Here is a 21,264-nt window from a genome sequence, read left to right on the forward strand (position 1 = left end):
AGGAGGGAGGGCTCATTTTCACGAGGATGCTTACTCGAAGGCCAAGTAAAAATGTATTTCAGGGAACATTTATTTTTATTTAACTTACTTTCCCCCTTTGTGCCAATATTACCTTTTACATTTGTGCCAGGGTAAGTTTCCTCTTTATGATCTCCACTCCAGCTAAACCTTTGTCTCTTATAACAGAGTTTTTAATAATGTTTGCAAATATGAAATTAAAAATACTCTTAAAGAGGGCATAATTTTCCTTTTGGTAGAATTTTTCAACAAGTTATTACTTATTTCTAGGTTCATTACTGAATGATACATAAACTTAAATTAACTTGAAAAGGATAATTTGATTTTCTAAGGCACAAACCACGTATACTAACAGAATTTACAAAACAAAACGCACGAGAAGTTTGAATTCTCCTTTACGTGTTTGGCTTCTGATGGCTCAAAAGTAGTAAAATTGGACTCGTTTCACATCCTGTTCTAAAAAATCTCTCACCCCAACCCCAAGAAACTGTAACACCCAGGTTAATTTCCTGCAATGAGTAGTCATTTAATTAAAGAACAAAATTAACAGGAATGAAAATGTTGCAGCTGCATTTTTTGTTAGACATTATATAAAAAAAGAATAATACAGTAAGTCATTTTGTATGACACGAACTTAAAGAGTTCTCAAATTAACTGTGATCAGAATAAAAACGTCTTTTCCACACGGTACTGAAGACACTGCGTACACGTCCCTCGGTCGGAGCCTCGGCGCGGCGACCCTGCACACGCACGCGGCCGTCCCTGGTCACACCGCAGAACTGCAAAACAAGGCGGGAAGGCAAACAACAGTTTTCTTCTGGTCGAGTTACTTGGGGTCTTTACTGACCCCAGCAGTTCACACTCCTCAGACACCAGAGAGTGAAGAGTGTCCTCTGCTGGTCCTCTTACAGGTGAGTGTGGCCAAGATTTCACCTGTGTGGGTCCTGCTCCTCGCACAAACACAGCAGGGAGTCGTGAGCTGAACTTCAGGAAAGTTCCCTGATGAATGTTCAGTGTTGGTATCAAAAAATTAAACACAATTCTTCTCAGAAGAAAATCTCTATGGCCTGTGGAATCTAGAAATTACAAAAAGACAAATAACTTAAGGTTATACATTTCTAAGTTAAAATTGCCAAAACCTTCCACAAATAATTCTGTTGCTATAAAAGCTTTGCGCAGGTCCAACGGGTAAAACGTGAGGATGGACCTGCCTGGATTAAAGTAGTGTAAAGCCTCAGACGGCGCCCACTGCTCGGGCCCCAGCCATAACCCAAGAGGAATCAGATGCTGAATTCTTAAGCCTGCCTAAAACTTAGTTTGAAAAATGCTAGGTAAGCCCTTGAAGTACACAGAAAGAGCAGAGCTTTGCTAAATCAGTAGAAATAATGAATTGATTAATACAACAAATTATTGGATATTACAGTAGTAGAGTTATAGTTTTGTTCTTGTAGAGTTGATAATGTGTTTGTGGCAATGTTTAACGCACTTAAGAAAATCTCATGTGACTAAAAATATTGTTCTCACTTTTAAAAGTTGACATTGAATTCTAAAATGTGTTGGTATAAAAATCATATTTCAGGGACTTCCCTAGTGGTCCAGTGGTTAAGACTCCATGCTTCCAATGCAGGAGTTGTGGGTGTGATCCCAGGTCAGGGAACTAAGATCCCACATGCCACACAGTACGGCCAAAAAAAAAAAAAAAAAAATCGTATTTCCTGTTGTCTAAGTTTTGGGCCCACTCTTAAAATTCTGTCCTGTAAGAAAGCTATCAAGGACTTATGAGAAAAAAATACATATCTTTAGTAAACATCTCTTTTAATAATGTATAATGAAAAAATGTATTAAATATTTTGAAACTACCATACATAGAATATGTAGTAATTATATCTTTTTTTAACACAGAATTGAACATTAAAAATAACTCTGAATGTTTTACAGAGAACGTTTATTTCGTAAACATTTTTTAGTGTTTTGAACACTCAGAAGTAAGGTGATTTATTCCTGCCCAAAAGTATGCCAGTCATGGGGGGGAAACAAATCTTTTTAAACAAACTATTTACTTGTTTCATTTTTTTCCTGCTCTTCCAACCTCCTCTTCCTCCCTTGATATATACAAAGTAAAACTATCGTGTAGGAGGGAATTCTGTGTGCCTGGCTTCTCTTCTACAGCCGCAGTGGCTCACAGAGTGATCTTTTAAATAACAGGTGCAGTGGCCACTTTGTGAGGAACAGAAAAGGAAAGGAATCCATTGTTTTAGTTTAAGGCAGTACCTCCATTCAGGGTTTCCTTTCTCTTTGTATGTGGGGTCTGAGCATCTCTAGACCAAGGGAGAAACGACAAAGCGGCTGGCACAGTTGAAGGCACGTGGCATCACAGGCAGCCTCTTTAGGATTAAAGGGATGTGAGAACTTCATCGTGACTTGTCACGGCCGTGGACAAGAAGGGGAAACGCTGGAAGGATATGCAGCCAACGAGCACTTCAGCATCAGCAAGACACCCTGTGCCACTTTTGTTTATGGTCACGTGGACAGAGAGTATATCCCCCTTGTGTGAAAAGTCTTGATTATGGAAGAATCAGTCAATATATCCCCACTGGAATATAAGCTCCATGAAGACCGGACCCTCCTTTACCTTATTTATAGTTGCATTCTCAGCACCAAGAATGGCACATAGTGATACTCAAATATTTGCTGAGGAAACAAATTATAAATGTTTGTATACATAAATCAGGGAGTTCTATCAACTAGGGAGTTCTGAATATTAGAGAAGGGGAATTAAACATAGAGGCAACGTACATTCAGTGCTTTGCGACTAATTTCCTTAAATATACATTAACCACTTAAATAAAACAACGACCTGTGTAATACTGTTCTACATACCACCTTTCACCAAGCCCTGTAAGAAACCACGGGAATGAACAGCACTTTCAATTGAGTTGCATTCTGTCTGTTCAAGACAGTTCTCTGCAGAAATACTGAATTTTTTTTACCTGAACACACAGTGCTTTCTGACATTTTCTTTTTAAATAAATACCATGTTATGTAAGTATCAAGAAATTCACACAAACAGAAATCTGACCTTGTCAGATGCTTGCTTGACGCATGTACCTCCATCTCATTACTTTTGTATTCATTCAGTTCTTTACGAATTGCTGCCTGGAATTTAAAAACTGCACATTATTTTTCAGGACGTTAAAAAGTTAACGCAGGAAATGAGTATCATGGTTATGGATTGACAGCCATTCCTAATACTTGCTGGCTTTTGTTATTTTGTGATAGATTAAAAAAAACCTTTTGTTCAGCATTTAGACGTTTACCTACTCATTTTTATAGTCCTACCAAGCTAGTGCATAGCTGGTATTCTGGAAGTGTTTAGTGAATTTATTTGCTGTGCTGGAGTAGGACGATATCCACCCTCCCCCCGCCCCACCCCCCCACAGCACAGCATAGATGGATCAAGCACATGCCTAGGGCACTTATAACGTCGGAACCTCGAAATAATGAGTGAAGTTCAGCTTTTGGTGAACTTACTTGGAATTCAGCAATTAGATAATCTAGAAACAAGTTATTCTAACTTCAGAATACATTTTTGTTTTGTGTCATTTGAGAAATAACCTTGCCGTTACACGTGGGTGAGATGTGCATCTCAATCTTTTCAGGGCCTCTCATCTGGCCCTCCTCCAGCTTCCCAAACCCACTTTCATTGTGTGCTTCTCTCAGATAAACCCTCCAGGACCAGGCCAGACAAAAACATCAGACACAGCCTCCGGGGCAAGGAAAGGCTTTGCGTCAAGTATGTAGGGACGTACTACTCCCAGCTCTGCTGCCAAAGATGCCTGAATTCTCCCTTCACGGCTGGGAGATGCTCCTCTGAGAACATCCACCACAGGCAACAAAGAGGGTCAGTCCGACTACAGCCTGTCTGCATTTCTCCACGTGCCCGCAATGCTTACGTGCGTTCATTTATAACCTCACGGACTCACACTCAGCATATGAAGGACGAGGAACAATTAGCAAAGTCAGCAAACTCATTGGCTGAATGTATTATGTTCCTCTTCTGAAAGGCTTTAAGAGTTCTGAAAATCACTAGAGGCGGGAAGGTAGGAGAGACTGTGTAGACAGACGCTCCTGGGTTTAAGTTCTGCCAGTCGATAGCACCTGACCCCAGACAAGCCTTACCTGTCCCAGCGTCTCCTGGCACCTGTTCAATGGCACCTCTACGGGGATAATTACAACACCTCTCTCTTTGGGATCTTTTGGAGGATTAAATGAAACAATAGCTGGCAGGCTGGGCTCAGTACAGGGCAGCATGAGGGCTCGGTGGGTGTTAATTTCCTCTGCTTCACCCCTCAGCCTCTGCCCCACCGCCTCCTTGCTCTCCCCGCCTCTCTGACCAGGAGGTCCCCAGAGACACCTCAAACCGGACCGGCCCAGGACAGAGCCCAGAGCTGCCTCCCTCTACACGGGGGAGGGTCTCCTGAGGGTCTCTCGCCTCTCCTCCCTTCCTCATCCCCACTGCGGCTCACTGTTTCAAACAATGCCATCCAGCTCTTTTTTGCCAGCCTTGCCTATTCTGACTTGTGCCCCAGATCAGAGCTTATCAACTTCACATTCTGGACACCTGGGGCTGGATCAGTCTCTGTGCGGGCCGTCCTGTGCACTTCCGGGTGGTAGGCTGCATCCCTGGGCTCCACTCAACAGACGCCAGTAGCACCGCCCCACTGGTGACAACCAAAAATGTCCCCAGACGTTGCCAAATGTCCCTAAGGGCAAAACCATCCCCTGGTTGAAAACAAGACCCGAAATCTGGGCTGTATTTGTGAAAGCAACATCTGGTCAGGCTCAGCCTTGACTGCAACAGCTGATGGCGCCCACTGTCCAAGAATAAACTCCCTGGCATGACACGATTTGCCCTTCTTTCATACATGCAGACAGGTCTGTTCTGCACCTTATCTGCTGCCGACAGTCTTGTCCAGGGCTTGTCTGCCCGCCTGTCGTAGTCCTGTGCTTTCGCCACCTCCACGTAGTCACTGAATCGTATCAGAATTTTTCTGTCTCTCAGTTCATCAACCGTGGGTCTCTGATTCAGCTAAAATAAAAGATAACCATAGTTAGGTCTCACATGCCAAACTAGCTTTCCTAAAGTACTCTGAACAAACAGTACCCTTGTACAAATAAATATAAAAGGCTGAAACTGTGAAATATAATCCTAATGCAAAAAAATCTCTAATGGGAAGGGCTTAAATTATACACTCTTAAATGACAGCCTCCTCCCCTTAACATATCCCATCAGGAGCACTCACACCCCAGGAGGCTAGCGGCACCCTGTTCACAGCACAGCTCAAGGAAAGGCTGATGAATTAACTTAGGAAAAATTTCACAGCAGCAGCTGCTTCTTTTCAACTGTCATTAGGCAGGATTTTACCAAAAAAGCTTCTGATAGAGTTGAAATGCTAAATGCTACTACTAGTGCTCATAACTCAAGCTCGGGAAGGATATTCTATTAACTTCAAGCAAGACAAGATTTCATTATTATTATTACAGAACATAGTAGAGAAAGGATAACACCAGATCACTTGAATTTAGAGATACTCAGGGCTTTAAAAGGAGATCAAAGTTGATAGACTTGCTACCTATGTTGGCCATAGTACGTTTTGACTTAACTATCTGAGCCCCAGATACAAACCCTTGAGGCTAATAAAGTTTTCTGCAGTCAGGAGCTTCTAGACAAGTGAAAGGTAACCGACACACTGATATCCAGGCACGCTTTCCTTAAGCACTGTGTAAGGAGCTCGAATAAATGAAGAGCATGCCCAGTCAACGTCTGACTTCCTGGAAACAAATGGAAATGTCATCTGGGCTGCACGGCCACGCCATGCTCTCTGGTGCTAGGTAAGGACATCGTCCACAGGCATGTCGGTCACGCGGGACGTGGCAAAAGGCACTGCTTTTCGAGCATCTGGTAAGTGAGTTCACTGTTACCCCAGAAACCATCACTCGTTATCACAGAGCAAGGCCCTGTATCGCCCATCCCTGCTGCTACAGAAGCAGCTTTTCTCTATCCACCTTTTCCCCCTTAATATTCAGGACACAGGTGCTTAAATGATAGTACCTTTCTTGTCAATCTCTGCTTGATTTCTCTTCTTTCTTCCTGCTCTGTCTGATCATTCCTTTCTGTGAAAGATTAAAACAAAAAAAAAAAAAGGAAAAGAAAAGAAAAGAAGCAGGTTGAGACTTTCTTCTTTTTAGCAGGGAAGTGTCCTCAAGATCTGCATACTTCTGGAAGCTAAAGATGTAACACAAAGGACACCTGGTAGGTGACACTTTTCTCCACATCACAGTTTGTTTTATCTCTGCTTTGCCAATTGCTCAGAAGATTATGGTCTCACTGTCCACAGAAACACTTGTAGAAGGGAAGCTTTGCCACTGTCACAGCCTGGTTCTCCTGGACCCTTCTCTGTGTCAGAAATAACCGCACAGATTGACGCTGGGCATTTATTTGCGGGAGAAACAGGAAGAGGCTCTCTCTCCTAATCAAATATCATATCTCTCTCTGTATATTTACATTTAGGAACATAGACGGCAGACAAAAATAGTTTTACTAGGACAAGTTACATATATACTCATACATATATATATACATATATATATATATGAATGACTGCATATTAATAGAACTGTCACTGCTTTTTTTCTCCCCCTTTTCCACGTAATAGGTATACCTACTTTCAGCCAACCAGCATAAGGTAAGGAACATTCTCTTCAGATTCTGGGCAGCATGTGCCTGCTTGGAATTCATATTTTCAGGGTGTATTTCAAATCCAAACATATCCAGGAACCCAGCTGACTCTCCACTGCAGAAGCAAGATGCATGACCTGCCGTTTAAAGGGCCCTTAGTCTTTCACCAAAATTGGCTTTGCCTGGGGAGTGTGGCTATTAACATGCAAGCCGTGCTCACACCTACACTTGGGAGCTAAAAATGGAACAGAATGCTGAGATGTAGCGTAGAACGTACGCTCTGCCCTGGGATACCAGATAATGGATGTCCTATTTCTGGCTCTCTCTGTTGCTAAATAAAGCCGCAGGTCCCTGGAGGGGGCCCAGAATTCCTCTCCTAGAAAAGGGATCTCATCTGTCAGCTCTCCAGAAAGACCGCCAGGTCTGAGAAAGGAAAATCCTGCGACTTGCAATTAACATAAACTCACATTACCTGCCTTTATCTAAAACATTTCAAACATTTGTGCATTTGGGGGATTTGGTATATGGGCGTTTAACATACTAGCCATTGTACTTTTCAGTAGTTTTCTTTAAAAAGGATTCATCTCACATCTGGGTGTTTTAGAAAAGGAAACCAAACCCTGTTATGTTCCTGCTTCTTAATCCATGTGAAAAACCAGAAGAAACCACAGTTATAAGCGCTAATCAGAAAGCTGATAATACAGTTAGAAAAAACTGTGAAAGTACCACATAGAAGGCCAACCATGAGGGATTTAAATGATATGAAACGAATTCTTCAGATTTCTTAAAAACAGGCCATGAAAAAATCCCAAGTACAGCCTCCATGTGAAAACACTGAAGCAAGATCAGATCTTTCTGTTTTTTAACTCGTGAACAACACATCAGCTTCATTACGAGTTCACATGAGCTTCAGAGAGCTGAGCTTTGGGTGCCCGGCGGGGTCCCTCTCAGGGCCAGGCGCTCGGTGGGGCACCAACTCCAAGACGTCCTTCCTCAGAGCCTAAGCCACAGATTCTCTGAGCTCCCCTCAGCGATGGGTTTGTGGATCTCTTATTCTCAGACCCAGAAAGCCCGGTGCCTTATACAAAACAAGGGAGCCATGATCGGAGTTTCCACACCCAGATTTACTGGGAATAGTGCCGGTAGCTTGGACAGTCACACATGTGTCCCCTGTAAACAGTCAGAGATGCACCGCTGCTCCTAAGGCAGTGGTTAGAGCGTGGATGACGAGCCAGGCCACCTGGGCGTGAACTTCAGCTCCATCCCTTTGCCAAGACTCAAGTTAAAAAGTCGTAGTACCTCCTGGGGTCTAAGCTTCCTCGCTAGGGAAAGGGGGACAGCCGTGCGAACCTCACAGCTGTGCTGTAACAATTCAATGGGGGAACACAAGCAAGCACTGCATACGATCTAGCAGAGTGGGCCCAACGCGGGATGATCAGTTTTAATATCATAGCGTATACAGGGGCCACCGTGTCTTACGCTGTTGTATCCACAGATGCACAGGCCCAGTTCCGAGCGTTCCTCTGACACGATCGCAGTTAGTCATGAGCTCCCCACTTGAAGGGGAGCAAATACAACGTGATGATACTCTGTACATTGATTAAAAGCCAAAAATGCAGTAAGTGCGAGCCGGTGTCAAGGGCCTGCGAGGATGATGTTCTAGGCTGGACCAGCTACAGTCAGTCGATTCTCACCTCCACGGAACAAACAGCCACCTCAAACCAGCGGTGAAATTCTCAAGGACTGTTGCCCAGGGCATTCGAGAAGCTTCCGGCTAGGGATGGACCTGCCTGCTAGATGGCGAGGGAGGGACCACCAGGGCCACAGGGGTTAAGCCTGTTTTTCTGCCCCTGCTGTGCCCTGAAGGTGAGCGCCGTCAGCTCCCGGGGTCCACCTGCCATCTCTGCTCACCAAGCACCAGCTCTGATATTCAGGTTTCCACGTCTATGTGCAAAGACTGACACAATTAGAAGCACTTGCCGGTGGGAGGGCCTGGCCGTCCGCAAGACCAGAGAGGAGGTCACCACTGACGGGAGAAAACGGTTTCTGGGAGAAAAGCCTCTGCCGATTCTGGGCATCAGACCAGTCTGAGGACAGCACTGCCCGGGCCTTGAACTTGCCCCATTCAACTCTTGGATTACTACTTCAGGGGCACCTGTGACTTATGAACTTTATAAGTAAGTGATTTAATTTTTTAAAATTCAAATATTTGGTAACAAAGAGCTTTACATTTCTAGCTGCCCACTTGATTAAGCATGTTAGCAACGAAAAGCTTTTCTTGAAATCCTCAGAGGTGGCCTAGTTCACGTAATATAGTAGTTTCCGTATCTTAAGTTTAAAAAATAAAACACAGAATTCTTTTTTTTTTGGCTGTGCCATGCGGCTTACAGGATCTTAGCTCCCCAACCAGGGATCGAACCCGAGCCCCCTGCAGTGGAAGTGCAGAGTCCTAACCACTGGACCGCCAGGGAAGTCCCTAAAACAAAGAATTCTTAATCTTAGGGTTTAAATATTTCCAAGTCTATAAAGGAGGGAGTCTTCCAGGCAGTTAATAAAGGTGCCGAGGCAAAGACAGGGGGAAGGAATCAGACAGGATGCGGCACCTGGACCAGAGGTTCTGCTGTCTACTTTGTGACAGAAGGTCAGCCTCGGGACCATCTTAACTTTGTAAAAAGATGTTCATGGGATGAAAAACCAAACTCAGAGAATGTCTGCAGTGTTCATCCATAAAGAGGGGAGAAAATGAAAATATTTTAAAAATCTAGGCCCTTAGAAGATACTTTTTGTAGAAAATGTCTCACAAACTAAAGTCTGTTGACCAGATACACAAGAAGTATGTGAGAAACACTTTCGAAAGGGTTGTACCACCCAAATCATCAATGGCTTTAATGAGATGGGACAGTGTTCGCTACATCGTGGAGGCTATCCCTGGACACCGGTGTTCGGCACATGTTACAACCGCACACCTAACTGGGGAAACCCAAGGGGTGTGAAGCCAGGAGGGAGGGGCCTGGAATCGCGGGGTTCTAAGCCACAGGCAACGTTTCCCAAGGCTTCTCCGTTCCTTCGAGCTGCTTTATGCCCCCAGCTGTAACCACCAAGGGGCGAGTCCTTCCCTGGTAGGATTTATACATTGTCCACACCTGCCTGTGATGTCCCAAACTGCCAGGGACAGACACCTGCTTGAGACCCAGCCTGGAAAAGGACATGGATTCGTCTCCCTTCCATCTGCAGGGCCGACCAATGAGATAACCCTGGAGTAGGGACATCTTTAACGGTGCTAGGAGAGCTTTTTTCCTTTTTTAATTTTAAACAGGATGTGCCTGGGTGTTTCAACTTTCCCGGGGGCTTGCTTTCAGAGTCCCTCAGCACCTCAGACCTAATGGGAACCCAGGAGGGCTCAGGCCACAGAACCGGGTTCCCGCAGCAGCCTCAGCACACGTGAGGGGAGCCTCAGAGCATCACCCGCTACTCACGTTTCAAGATGTTTCTTCTCTCCAGTTCTTCCACGGCGGGTCTTTGGCTCAGCCGTCTGCGGAAAAACACTAGAATTACATTTTGCACCATGGTGGCTGCCGGCGGATTGCACCCAAGGTCTACGAGGGTCCCAGGCGGGTGGTGCACCCGCTGAAGATCGCCTCCCCAAAAGCGGGAGGAGGGGAGGGGGACCTTCTCCGGCGGCTGCCTCTTGCGGGCAAATCGAGTTAGACCCCCGCGCGGGAGGGAGGCGGTCCTCTGTCACCGGGCGGCTGGGGCAGTCCGTGCTCCCCCTCCAGACGAGCAGCTCTTCATGTCCAGATCTACTGCCAGCCCGGCGGGCTGGACGGCTCCCCAGGCGGCGCGTCCGAGCTGCGCGGAGATCCACCTGGGAGATGGTCCCCTGCCCGCTGGCGGAGGGAGGGGCGGGCAGCCGCGTCTCCAGCTTCTGTGTCCCCAGCTCCCGGCGACCCGGACACTGGCACTCGCACTGGTCCTGCTCCTACCGCGGTCCAGCCTCACCCGCCACCAGGGTGGTGATGGAGGGACCTCCTGCCTCTACGGGCAAGGAGCCGAGGCGCGTAGAGAGGAAGCGCATCCAATCCAGGCTGGGAATCTCCTGGGCTGAGCGCGCGGAGCCGGCCACGCCCACAGCTCCCCTCCCGCCACCAGCCCTACCCGCCCGGTTTGAGAGATAGGAAGACAAAAATGATCATTTCCTTTCAAATGGCCTCTCATTAAGGGAGTTGGAGGACACAGCCAAGACGAAAAGAATACATACATAAATAAAAGGCTTGTCAGAAGAGGGAGGCATAATTAGCCAAAATTAATGCCAAGCTCCAATTATTTTTGTAACTCCAATAATGCTGTCCTTGGGGCAGAGCCAGAAAGCTTCCCACTTCCGGATCCTGTAGCCACTGCACAGAGACAACAGGCTGAGCATCTGAATGCCCACAACGTGGGTCCACAATACTCTGCCCCAAAGGGGATGTCGCTTCCATAAACACTAGCCTCCCGTTTATAACCCCTGTCGCAGCACACAGCCCAGGGCGGCCCGGGGGCTCAGTCTGCTGATGGGTTCTTCTGGGGGCCTGTGTGTCTGCTGGCTGCTGGGTGGTTGCCTAACATCTTGTCTGGATGTCTGCTGAGACTTGAACCTGCCCCCCACAACTCCTGGCTGGCACCCAGGGGCCAGGGCCACGGGCCCCCAATCCCTCCCAAGCTCTTTGGGTGGGGCTCCCTCAGCCTGGTCAAAATCCCCCAAACGCCATCCATTCACTCACTCACTCACTGAGTGACTGGCAAGCACTGGCTCTGTGCCAGGCACTGCTCCAAGCCCCAGGACACAGTGGTCCCTGCCCTTGGAAAGCTCACAGTCTAAAGGCGGCGGCAGACAACAGAAACCAAACGAGACCACCCCAGGGGGTGGTCAGTGCCATGGAGAAGACAACATGGGGGGCGGGGAGGACGTGATGGATGAGTGATGGGGTAGGGGGGACTCAGGGAAGATCCATTTCCACAGAGACCGCAGGAAGAGAAGGAGCCAGCCTTGGGAAGATCACATTTCTAGACGGTGTCTCCTAACTGCTCACGTGCTGGGCTTGGGGAGGGCCGGGAGGAGTGATCAAGGCAGACTTCCTGGAAGAGGAAACTTCTGGCAGAGTTGTGGAGAATCCACAAGGCGTGCAGAGCCTGGTGCTTAGTGGCTGCCAGCTGACCAGCCAGGACGCCCACAGGGACAGCTGAGGATGAGGCCACACATCTCCTCAAACCTGAAAAGTACCCCCAAACCTCCACTCACTTTGCCCCGACAGAGGCTTTTTCTTCCTGGAGCCCTGTACTCTTCCAAAATGAGGACTAATAACAGACCTTCACAGAGGTGAGAAAATTGAATGAGAAAATGCACAAATGCACCTGTTACCATGCTTGCTCAGGACAATGGTTTCTCAAGAACTGTCTGGAGAAAACCCAGCCTGTGGGTTGTCAGCTGATCATGGACTGAGTTCTCAGAAAGTGTGGACATCTCAGCACCAAAACCTCCGCCACTGGCCCGAGGCGCGAAGGCAGATCTCCAGCTGGCTGCTATGCACCTCCTGGATGCTGCCAGGGTGAGGCCAAAGCGGGCCCACAGGGCACCTCCGAATGGTCCAGAAGGGGTAGTCTGCTGGGCGGACGCAGCCCTGCAGGTACACAGCTGTGAGCAAAGTGCAGCCTACTGGGTTCTCACCAACTTGTCCCTCTACCCAGAGGGAGTCCAGGAGCCCACGGCTGCACGAGAGGGCCCAGGGCCCTGGGTAGCACCGCCAGCCCGATCCCCTCCCTGTGGGACCCCAATCACAGGGGGAAGGGTGGTGCTGCAGGTCGAGAGCCCCCATCTAGACTCGCCCCTACCTGTACCTGACACCCCACTTCATGAGACTGAGAACTTTTACCTTGAGTTAACCTGACCTTCCGTGTCAAATGTTTAGTGAGCCTATAGGACACGCCTGGCCCTGGGATGTGGTGGTGAGAAGTTAGACCCAGCCCTGCCCTCAGGAGCACAGGCTCGGGAGGGCAGACATTCAGCCCATCATCACACAAACAACCAGGCATTTCTGCGTGGTGACTAGCGCTAGGAAGAAGAATCGACAGTACTATGAAAGCCTAGAGTAGGTGGGCCCACCTGGACAGAGGCACTGCCTGAGAAGGTGATGCTTGCCTTGAGATCTGAGATCAGAAGGATAAGTGGGGATCGCTAAGCCAGGAGGGGAGGGAAGAGCACAGCACGTGCAAAGATCCTGAGATCAGAAGGACTCTTGCAGTGCCATTTGGACTGAGTGGGGGTGTGTGTCCATGGGGCAGGACCCACCCAACCTGCAGTCCTTAGTGAGGTCTGGGTTTATTCCCAGAGCCCAGAAGGCACTGAAGGGTGTGAAGCAGGCAGGGCAGGATGGGGCACGGGCGGGCCAGGATGGGATGCACCTTCGGAAGCACTTGTGGACTGCTTTCCAGAGGAGGACAGAGAAGAACCTGCCCCCGAGCTGTTCAGGGGGAGCCCCATCAGACGGGAAGCACAGGTGCCACAGGCCTGTGAGTGGCTGAGGGCCCACGAACTATTCAAGACAAGGGGAGGTATTGGCTCTAGACTGAAAACACTGCAAATTCCAAATTAATATTAATACCCGTTGGACTAAGTACATATTAAACACAACATTCTGCCCGTTTGCTGCCTGAGACTCAGCACCACTCTCCACACGGGCTGGGACTTCCCAAAGCAGGAGTGGCGACAGCCCTAATATCAAGGGCAGACATGATTATGCCCACTTTACAGATGAGACCAGGTCTTATTCCCCACGTAGGCCCCAGGGCCTGGCACAGGCAAACACAAGTAGCCTGAACAAGGAGCAAATGAAGGGATGCTGGCTCCTCTCCCTCTCCGAGGCGTGTGCTTGGTGTGGCCCAGGAGGGATGCTGCCAGAGCACCCCTGCTTTGGCACCTCAGCAGCAAGGGGCTCTCCAGGACGTGCGGAGACAGCCCCAAGGCGGCAGGGCTTTGGGGGTGAAGGGGCGGGGCCTCAGGAGGGGCGGGGCCTCAGGAGGGGCGGGGCCTCAGGAGCGGTGGGGTAGGAGAGTTCAGCACCCTGAGGGATTCCCCGGCTCCACCCACGGGCCGCTCCCTCCTTATTCAGAAGCTGCCGCTGTGGGCGATGAGCAGGTGCCGCCTGGAACTGGGGAAGCCACAGTCTATTTCTGACTCTCCCCGCTGAGAAAGCAGGAATGTGGCAGCCAATTACAGCGCTGCGTGGGCGTGGGAGCGACACCAAGAAAAGAAACCAGGAGAGAGGGAACCTGCCCTACCCTCTGCCATTCCCCTCCCCACGCCTGCTCACACAGGAGAGGCGGGCATGCTGGGGGACCAGGAGTGCACTGGACAGGCCCTGGGGACTTGAGTAGGAGGTAAACGTACAGGCCACCTGGGACAGGACAGGGTGGGGGGCATGGCAGCTGCGGGTCTGCATGCAGTGTGGGTGTGAGGGCCCCCATAGGGGCTCCCCAGCCCTCCGGCATCTCCTCTGAACAGGTCTGCGGTGAAGGCCGAACTCTGCACCTGACCCTGTGCTGTGACTATGGGAAACAACCTGACAGCCGGTCAGTGAGCAGGTGATGCACGAACAGGGAGGAATGGGGGAGAACGGGTGGAGGGAGGGGAGCCACGAGGCCACTGACAGCCGGGTGACCAGGGTGCCCGGAGTGGGTTTCAGGAGAATAAGTGATGTGGTTATACCGTCCACATCCCTCAGGTTGCAAACTTAGATCCCCCAGACCAGCACCAGGGGCAGGACACAGGCAGAGTCTCAATTCAAGTCCCAGCTCTGCCCCTCTGCCGGTGAGGTGACAGGGGCTAATGCCCCCCTACCTGAGCCTCCAATCCCCTGGCCCTCACCTGCAGGGGTGCCGAGGGGGTCGAGAATACTAAGACACGGAGGAGGCCGGCACACGAGCAGGTGCGGCTATTATTACGATGACCAGCTTCTACACTGCTCCCCGGGTGTGGTGGGCCCAGGTCTTCTCCAGCTTCAGCCAACAGAGCTGCCATCTCCACCCTGCCGGCAACCTCCCTGACCCCCGGGGTGGGGGACAGCCTAGCCGCCTGACCCATCAGAGCACCACGGTCCAAATTCAGCAAGGAGTCGCACTTTCGGCTCACCCGATATTTTAAAAAATGTGAATATGAACCAAGTATTAATCGACCGGGAGTTTTCACTCTAAAAAATCAGTTTTGCAGCTTCCCTTGATGTTTGGGAGAGCTGGCTACTCCAGACCCACACCTCCCTGGCCCTCCCCACCCCTGGCAGCACAGCTGGAGCACAGCAGCTGACTCTCATCGCCCCCGCGGCTCCCCTCCCAGTGGCCTCGCTCCCCTGCGGGCTCTCCATCTGGGTCACCTGTGGGACCAGGGTCCTGAGGGGGCTGGGCCCTGGGAACCCCCTCCTCGTCCTCAGGACCCTCTTCTGCCTCCGACACACATTGGGGGCGAGTGGTCCGTGTTCCCGGGAGCACCTGACATGGCCCAAGGATAGCAGGTCCAAACCTCAGCTCTGCGGCCCGCCGTGGACAAGTGGCCCCGGCTTAGCGCCCCACGGGAGTGTCCAGCTGCCGGCTTTCTTCCTTGGGGAGGATGAACGCACAGTCAGACCTCTTTCCAGGCACACCTGTCTCCCATCCACCAGCTCAGGCGCAGGGCCGCCACGCAGCCTCCGTGCACGGGCCGGTGACGCCCTCTGGGCTCTCGCCTCCTCTCCCACAAGGGGCTGATGACAGTACCACCTGTCGGGGTGGCTATGGGGTAAGTGAAATGGCCCAGAAGCCCCAAGCCAGGTGCCTGACACGCAGCAGGCCCGCCTGTAGTCAGTGGCCGTGTCGGAATCGTCCCTCACACACCCTCGCGGGACCTCGCACCAGGCACGGCTCCAGGGGCTGCAGGTCATGCCCCCGCCGGCCAGGACTGCCCCCCGGCACTGCACGCGCCCCGAATCGCCACTGCCTCCCCGCGGGGCTCAAGGAAACGCCTAAAGTCACCTCAGCGTCGGGCAAGAACCGAGACACAATCCCGCCAAACAAGGCAGAATGCCTTCCTGGGGAGAAGCCACAGCTACAGAGCAGACAGCTCCCCGCCCACAGGGATGCCGACTATTGTGGGAGCTCCTTCCTGGGGACACCAGTCCTCCTCCACTGTCAGCCTCGAGTCGCCACGGAACACCGGAGTCCCCGCCTGGGACGGGGTTCCCCAGAGGCGCAGGCCCCTCTGTTCCCACGGGCACTGTCAGGGTGGGGGGACCACAGGGACACGTAGGCAAACCGGGGAGAGAGGGCCAGGCAGGGGAGCCTCTCCAGGAGGTGACACGGAGACGAGGCCACACAGAGACTAGAGCCGGGCTGCAGGCTCTGAGGGGCGGAGCTGTCCACGCTGGGGAACAGCAGCGTCCCCCGAAACCTTAGTCCCCTCTGTTCTTGCAGTTACCCTGCGAGGACGAATTATCAGCCTGTTAGGGGCTTGCCTGGCGAGGCGCTGGCCGCAGGTCCCCATCACGGCATCTTGTGACCCAGGCACTCCAGCCGGCCTAGCATCCGACCCCACCTCCTAGTACTTGCTTACGGTCCAGTGTCCCTGTTTCAGAGATTGGCACCTGCTGTGGTCCACGCACTCACGCCAGACCCCGAGCCACCCTCTGCTCCCAGCCCCCAGGCATCTCCGAGTCTACAGGGTTCCAGCACCGACATCTGTCCAACCCCCTCACTCCATGCCTCCCACAGCCGCGGGCTGGCCTTTCAGAAACGTGACCCCCACTCTCACCATGACCTCAAACCCGGGGTCCCACCGCACTCAGGACCAAGTCCAAGCCCCACGAGGCCAGCGAGTCTGCGGGGACCCTCCCCAGACCCTGCGCCCAGTGACTCCCACACCGAGCTGCTCACGTCTCCCTCGGCACAGGCATCCTTCTCCTAACTCAGGATCCCCAACCCCATTAGACCCTACACCCCGTCTATAACAAGTATTCTGTCACGCCCCCTTTACCGCAACCCACCGACATGCGTAATTTTTAAAAGTCAGTGTGATGTCCGGCTGTAACACACAGGAGGAAGAAGGGAAGGCAAGTTTTAATCGAATACCATATACTCAATACATAAGCGCTCAGTGTGAGCACGTCACGTGATGTGGTGAAAGCACTTACGCAAAACCATCACCATGACAACAGCGGCAGCTACGAACGCAGAGACTGGGCTCTGTACTGGTCACACCCCCACAGTGACGGCGCCACGGAGGAGCCATTTCCCAAAATGAGCAATTCTCGGTAAAGTTCTGAATGAAACCAGGTGTGTCAATTTCCAAGACACCTGTGTTCAGGGAAACTGTGACGAGACTGCCCGATCTCCCTGTGTGTGTCCACTGTACACCCAGGTTGCAGGCTCAGGTCACTGTAACAGCTTTGGACCCTCCGAGCATCCGAGGGACACTGAAGGTCAAGTGCGGTGGGCGTGAGTCTTCCTTGCTCAGGAAGTGCCCTCGCCTGTGGGACGCCCGACCCCCTGGCCTGGCCCATCACAGTGACAGCCCACAGAACCTCCCCAGGTTTGCCAGGGGCCACAGAGCAGCTGACCTAAACCCTGTGCTCTCAGGCAGACATCTCACCTCCTCCAGGAAGACCTCCGGCTGGACAGGGGGGCCCATCCTTCACCTCCAACCCCGGGCCTCAGAGTGTGCTCTTCAGGCGAGCTCTGATGATGACATTTTGGTATCTACCAAGATTACAAATGCAGGTATTTATCCTTTGACCAACAGTTCAGGTCTAAGCAGATGTTTTCTGGGGAGTTCATAAGCACACGGTGCCTGATGGCAGAGTTCAGGGCAGAGCTCTGGCGTCCGTTTAGAGCCTGGCTGGAGACACTGTGGTCCGCTAGCAACAGAGCTCCAGGCAGGGGTGGGAAAGCACGGGCGCTTCTCGATGGGTCCTCCCTGGAAGCCCACCTGGCTGGACTCCGGAGCATGAAAATAAAACTGGGCTCCGAACCCAGCCTTGGTGTGAATTCTAACTTCTCCACAAATCAGCTCTGGGATCCCCCATCTGCTCACGAACTTCTTGCTGCCTTTGGCCCTGGGGCCGTCAGTTGGTGGAGTCCACCTGGTAAGGCCCCATCCCCAGTTCTGCAGTCCATCACTCACCTAGGTGCCATGGTGGAGGTGTTTTGTAGATGTGATTTAACATCCATAATCAGTTGACTTGAACTAAGGGAGCCTGTCCTAGATGGTCTGGTGGGCCTGGTCCAATCAGTGGAAGGGCATTAGGAGCAGGGCTGGGGCTCCCTGGTAAAGAGGAAATTCTGCCTGTAGACAGCAGCCTCGGTCCACGCCCGGGAGTTCCGGCCCTTCCCGACGGCCTGCCCCACAGATGCCGTCAGCAATGTCCTGCCATAAACCGCTTAATATACACCTCCCACTGGAGCTGGGCCTCTGGGTCTCACAGACACAGCCTCCATCCTCCATAAACGAGGATGACAGTACTATGGGAGAAGCTCTCTCGAGTTACCTCCACTTATCTGAACCCGGGTTAACTGACACTCCCAGTCCTTCTGGAAAGGCAGACCCCACTGAGCACACGTGGCAGGCAGCCCCGGCCCCGTGCAGTCCATTCCCACAGAGAGCTGGTGCACCTGTCAGGAACTGGTCTCCTTGTTCCCTAACCTATGCAAACCAGGTGAACTCGTTTCTGTAATTAGGTGATTTAATCAGACTTTATGCACATTGATTAAACGATTCAATATGGATGGAAAAAGAAAATGTTATTTCTATGAGAACCGACTCGGCTGCTCTGAAGTCAGTAAAGGCAGGATGTTGAAACACGGCTGTCGCGGGCAAGTGTGGGAGACGAACGCGTGAACGATGGGGTTTTCCATCTCTGGGAGGACTCTGCTTCCAGGCGTCTTTAATTCTCACTCCTCTGCAGAGAAGTCGGCGCTAGGAACAGTAGAAGATGCATCCAACGTTTGTCTCACACGAGAAAGAACACTAATTGTAGATCCTTCTGCAGTGTGAAGTCTCTGATGCCGTCCGAATACATGCACCTCTGAATGACTTACGTTAAAATAAAGTGCTTCGAGCATGACAAGTCACGCTTATCACTTCTTCTTCTAAACGGCTTTGGGATTAATCACCCGTGTTGAGCGTGGAGTCGGGGGCTCTGCCCTCTCCCTCCCGGGCCTGTGATCTCCTCCCGAGGATGGCTCAGCCCCATGCAGGGAGGGTTGTCCACTCCGTACAGAGGAGGCTAGTTACCATCATGGTTATTACTGCTCGTGTAAAACCCGCCTCTGAGTGTTTCCAAACAGCCCACGGACAGCGGCAGCCTCTGGGCAGAGATGGGGTGGGAGTGAGATGTGCTATTTAAGTTTTACCACGGATCTCGGTCCCTTATTCAGATTTGGAAAATTAAAGTAATACATGATGCTCCCCACCGCCTGCCGTGGCATTAGGACCACTTCGGTCCCTGGTCCACAAGTGTTTATGGGGCACCTGTCGGTACCAGGCCCTGCCCCTCCCCTCCCTCCTCCCCTTCCTGGGGAAGCTCTCCCGGGTCTTGGAGGGCTCCCAGCTCCTCCTTCACCAAGAGGCTTATTCATCCTCTGGGCCGCATCTCCTGGTTCCTAGCTCCCCTCTCCAGCAAGTCTGGGAGCCGAAGGCAGGTTAGTACGGTGCCTGAGGCCCAGGGCAGGGGCTCAGCAAGGCTGCAGTAAACAAGCAAATACTGGGTGAGAAAATACCCAGGCCAAGAGAAGAGCAACTCCACTCAATTTTTTTTTTTTTTTTTTTGGCAGTACGCGGGCCTCTCACTGTTGTGGCCTCTCCCGTTGCGGAGCACAGGCTCCGGACACGCAGGCTCAGCGGCCATGGCTCACGGGCCCAGCCGCTCTGCAGCATGTGGGATCTTCCCGGACCGGGGCACGAACCCACGTCCCCTGCATCGGCAGGCGGACTCTCAACCACTGCGCCACCAGGGAAGCCCTCCACTCGGTTTTAAAAAAAGGAAAGAGCACCACCCGACACACCAGGGAGCTTCTACAGGACGCGGAGCTTCAGCAGCACCACTAAGAAGCATCGGCCTCACCAGCCCGGAGAGGGGAAGTTAGGACCTGCCTGGTAGGGCGGGATGCAGGACCCCGACAGCGCCCTGTGCAGTGCGCACACTACTTCCTGTGTCCCACAGGCATCTCACCCTCTCTCCCTTGACCTCCCCCTCCCCGCCCTGTGTCCTGAAGGCAGCCCCTGCATCCCTTTGTTCCCTCCTCCATCCCCAGGGCCCTGTGCTGAGGGGGGCACATAGAGGTTGCCCAGGAAGTGTCTGCCCTTGAACTGCAATGTCATGGGGGGTATCGCTGAGGAAGGGACAGTGGTATCTGTCCACGTCACCCCAGGGGCCCCTCAGAGTCCCCCGCCCCCTCAGCTTCCCGCCACTTGCCGAAATCCCTGGGCCCATCCACTTGTCCATCTGTTTGCTCCTTCCTTCCGTCCTTCAGTCTACCTCAACAAAATTAATCTGAACACCCACTGTAGCAGAGACCGCTAGCTTCCTACCCAACCTCCATCCTCCCTTCTTACACAGCACCAGAAAGCTGATTCTATTCTGGGAAGCTTCTTTTCCAGCTAAGCACGGCCACGTGAAGAGGTTCTACCAAGGAGCTGGAGGGAAAGGTGTGCCAAAAAGCCTCTAGAAAGAGTCTTTTTGAAGAACTGACTCAGCTGGGATCTATGCACCTTTGGGACTTGAATGTGATGTCTGGTGCTCCTGCAGCCCTCTTGGACCATAGAGGGTAAGTGCCAGTGTGAGGATAACTGAACAGGAAGATATTGATAGAAGGAAGCCTGGACCCTCAGTGACTGAGCAACAACCATGCCAGGCCTGACTGTCTGCAACCATTCCACAGGGCAGGATGCCTCCAGGCCCACTGTCCAGAACCAGCCTGACTGGGTCAAATCTCAGCTCCATGACATACTAGCTGTGTGACTCGGAACATCTTACCTAACCTCTCTGAACCACCATTTCCTTAGCTATGAAAGACAGCTAATAATAGCATTTACCTCTTAGGCTTCGGTGAATGCAGGCAAGGCCCAGTCCCTGGCACACAACACACATTTAATAAATGTTAGCGAGCTACCATTGCACCATTATTCCTATGACTACAGCTCATGCAGGATAAGCCCTGACTCTGGGTAAAGCAGGCAGGTGTCACACGCCCATTTCACAGGCTCGGACAGGTGGAGAGTGAGTAGCCGGGGCCCCCTCGGCCCGCGCCCCCCAGCCAGTGAGCCCTAAACCGCCAGTCCACCTGCCCCCCTGGGTATGGGAGTCGTGTTGTTACTGATCCTGAAGGGGGGCTGAGGTGGTTCCGCATTTTCTTATAAAACACGCTGTACTTTCCTCGGCAGACTCCCCAGCAACCAAGGAAAACAAGAGCAGCTGACCCCACGGGAGGACTCAGGGGCCATGAGCTGACAG

General features: G+C 51.7%; 1 protein-coding gene across 2 annotated transcripts in view; it reads right to left on the minus strand.

Annotated features, from left to right (window-relative positions):
• Nucleotides 1-519: 519 nt before the first annotated feature.
• The window catches only part of PHACTR3 (phosphatase and actin regulator 3), a 221,533-nt gene continuing 200,788 nt past the window's right edge, over nucleotides 520-21,264 (minus strand). For both annotated transcript variants that reach the window (XM_027086837.1, XM_027086838.1), the window contains 5 exons: nucleotides 10,234-10,289; nucleotides 6,131-6,192; nucleotides 4,967-5,107; nucleotides 3,098-3,174; nucleotides 520-1,094 (listed from right to left, as the gene is read on the minus strand). In XM_027086837.1, coding sequence (XP_026942638.1) covers nucleotides 1,079-1,094; nucleotides 3,098-3,174; nucleotides 4,967-5,107; nucleotides 6,131-6,192; nucleotides 10,234-10,289 — 352 coding nt within the window. In that variant the 3' untranslated portion in view covers nucleotides 520-1,078. The remainder of the gene's footprint in view (nucleotides 1,095-3,097; nucleotides 3,175-4,966; nucleotides 5,108-6,130; nucleotides 6,193-10,233; nucleotides 10,290-21,264) is intronic.

Source organism: Aethalodelphis obliquidens, unplaced genomic scaffold (assembly GCF_003676395.1).
Source record: "Aethalodelphis obliquidens isolate GAN/ISIS:26980383/991018 unplaced genomic scaffold, ASM367639v1 scaffold57, whole genome shotgun sequence".
Taxonomy (NCBI): domain Eukaryota; kingdom Metazoa; phylum Chordata; class Mammalia; order Artiodactyla; family Delphinidae; genus Aethalodelphis; species Aethalodelphis obliquidens.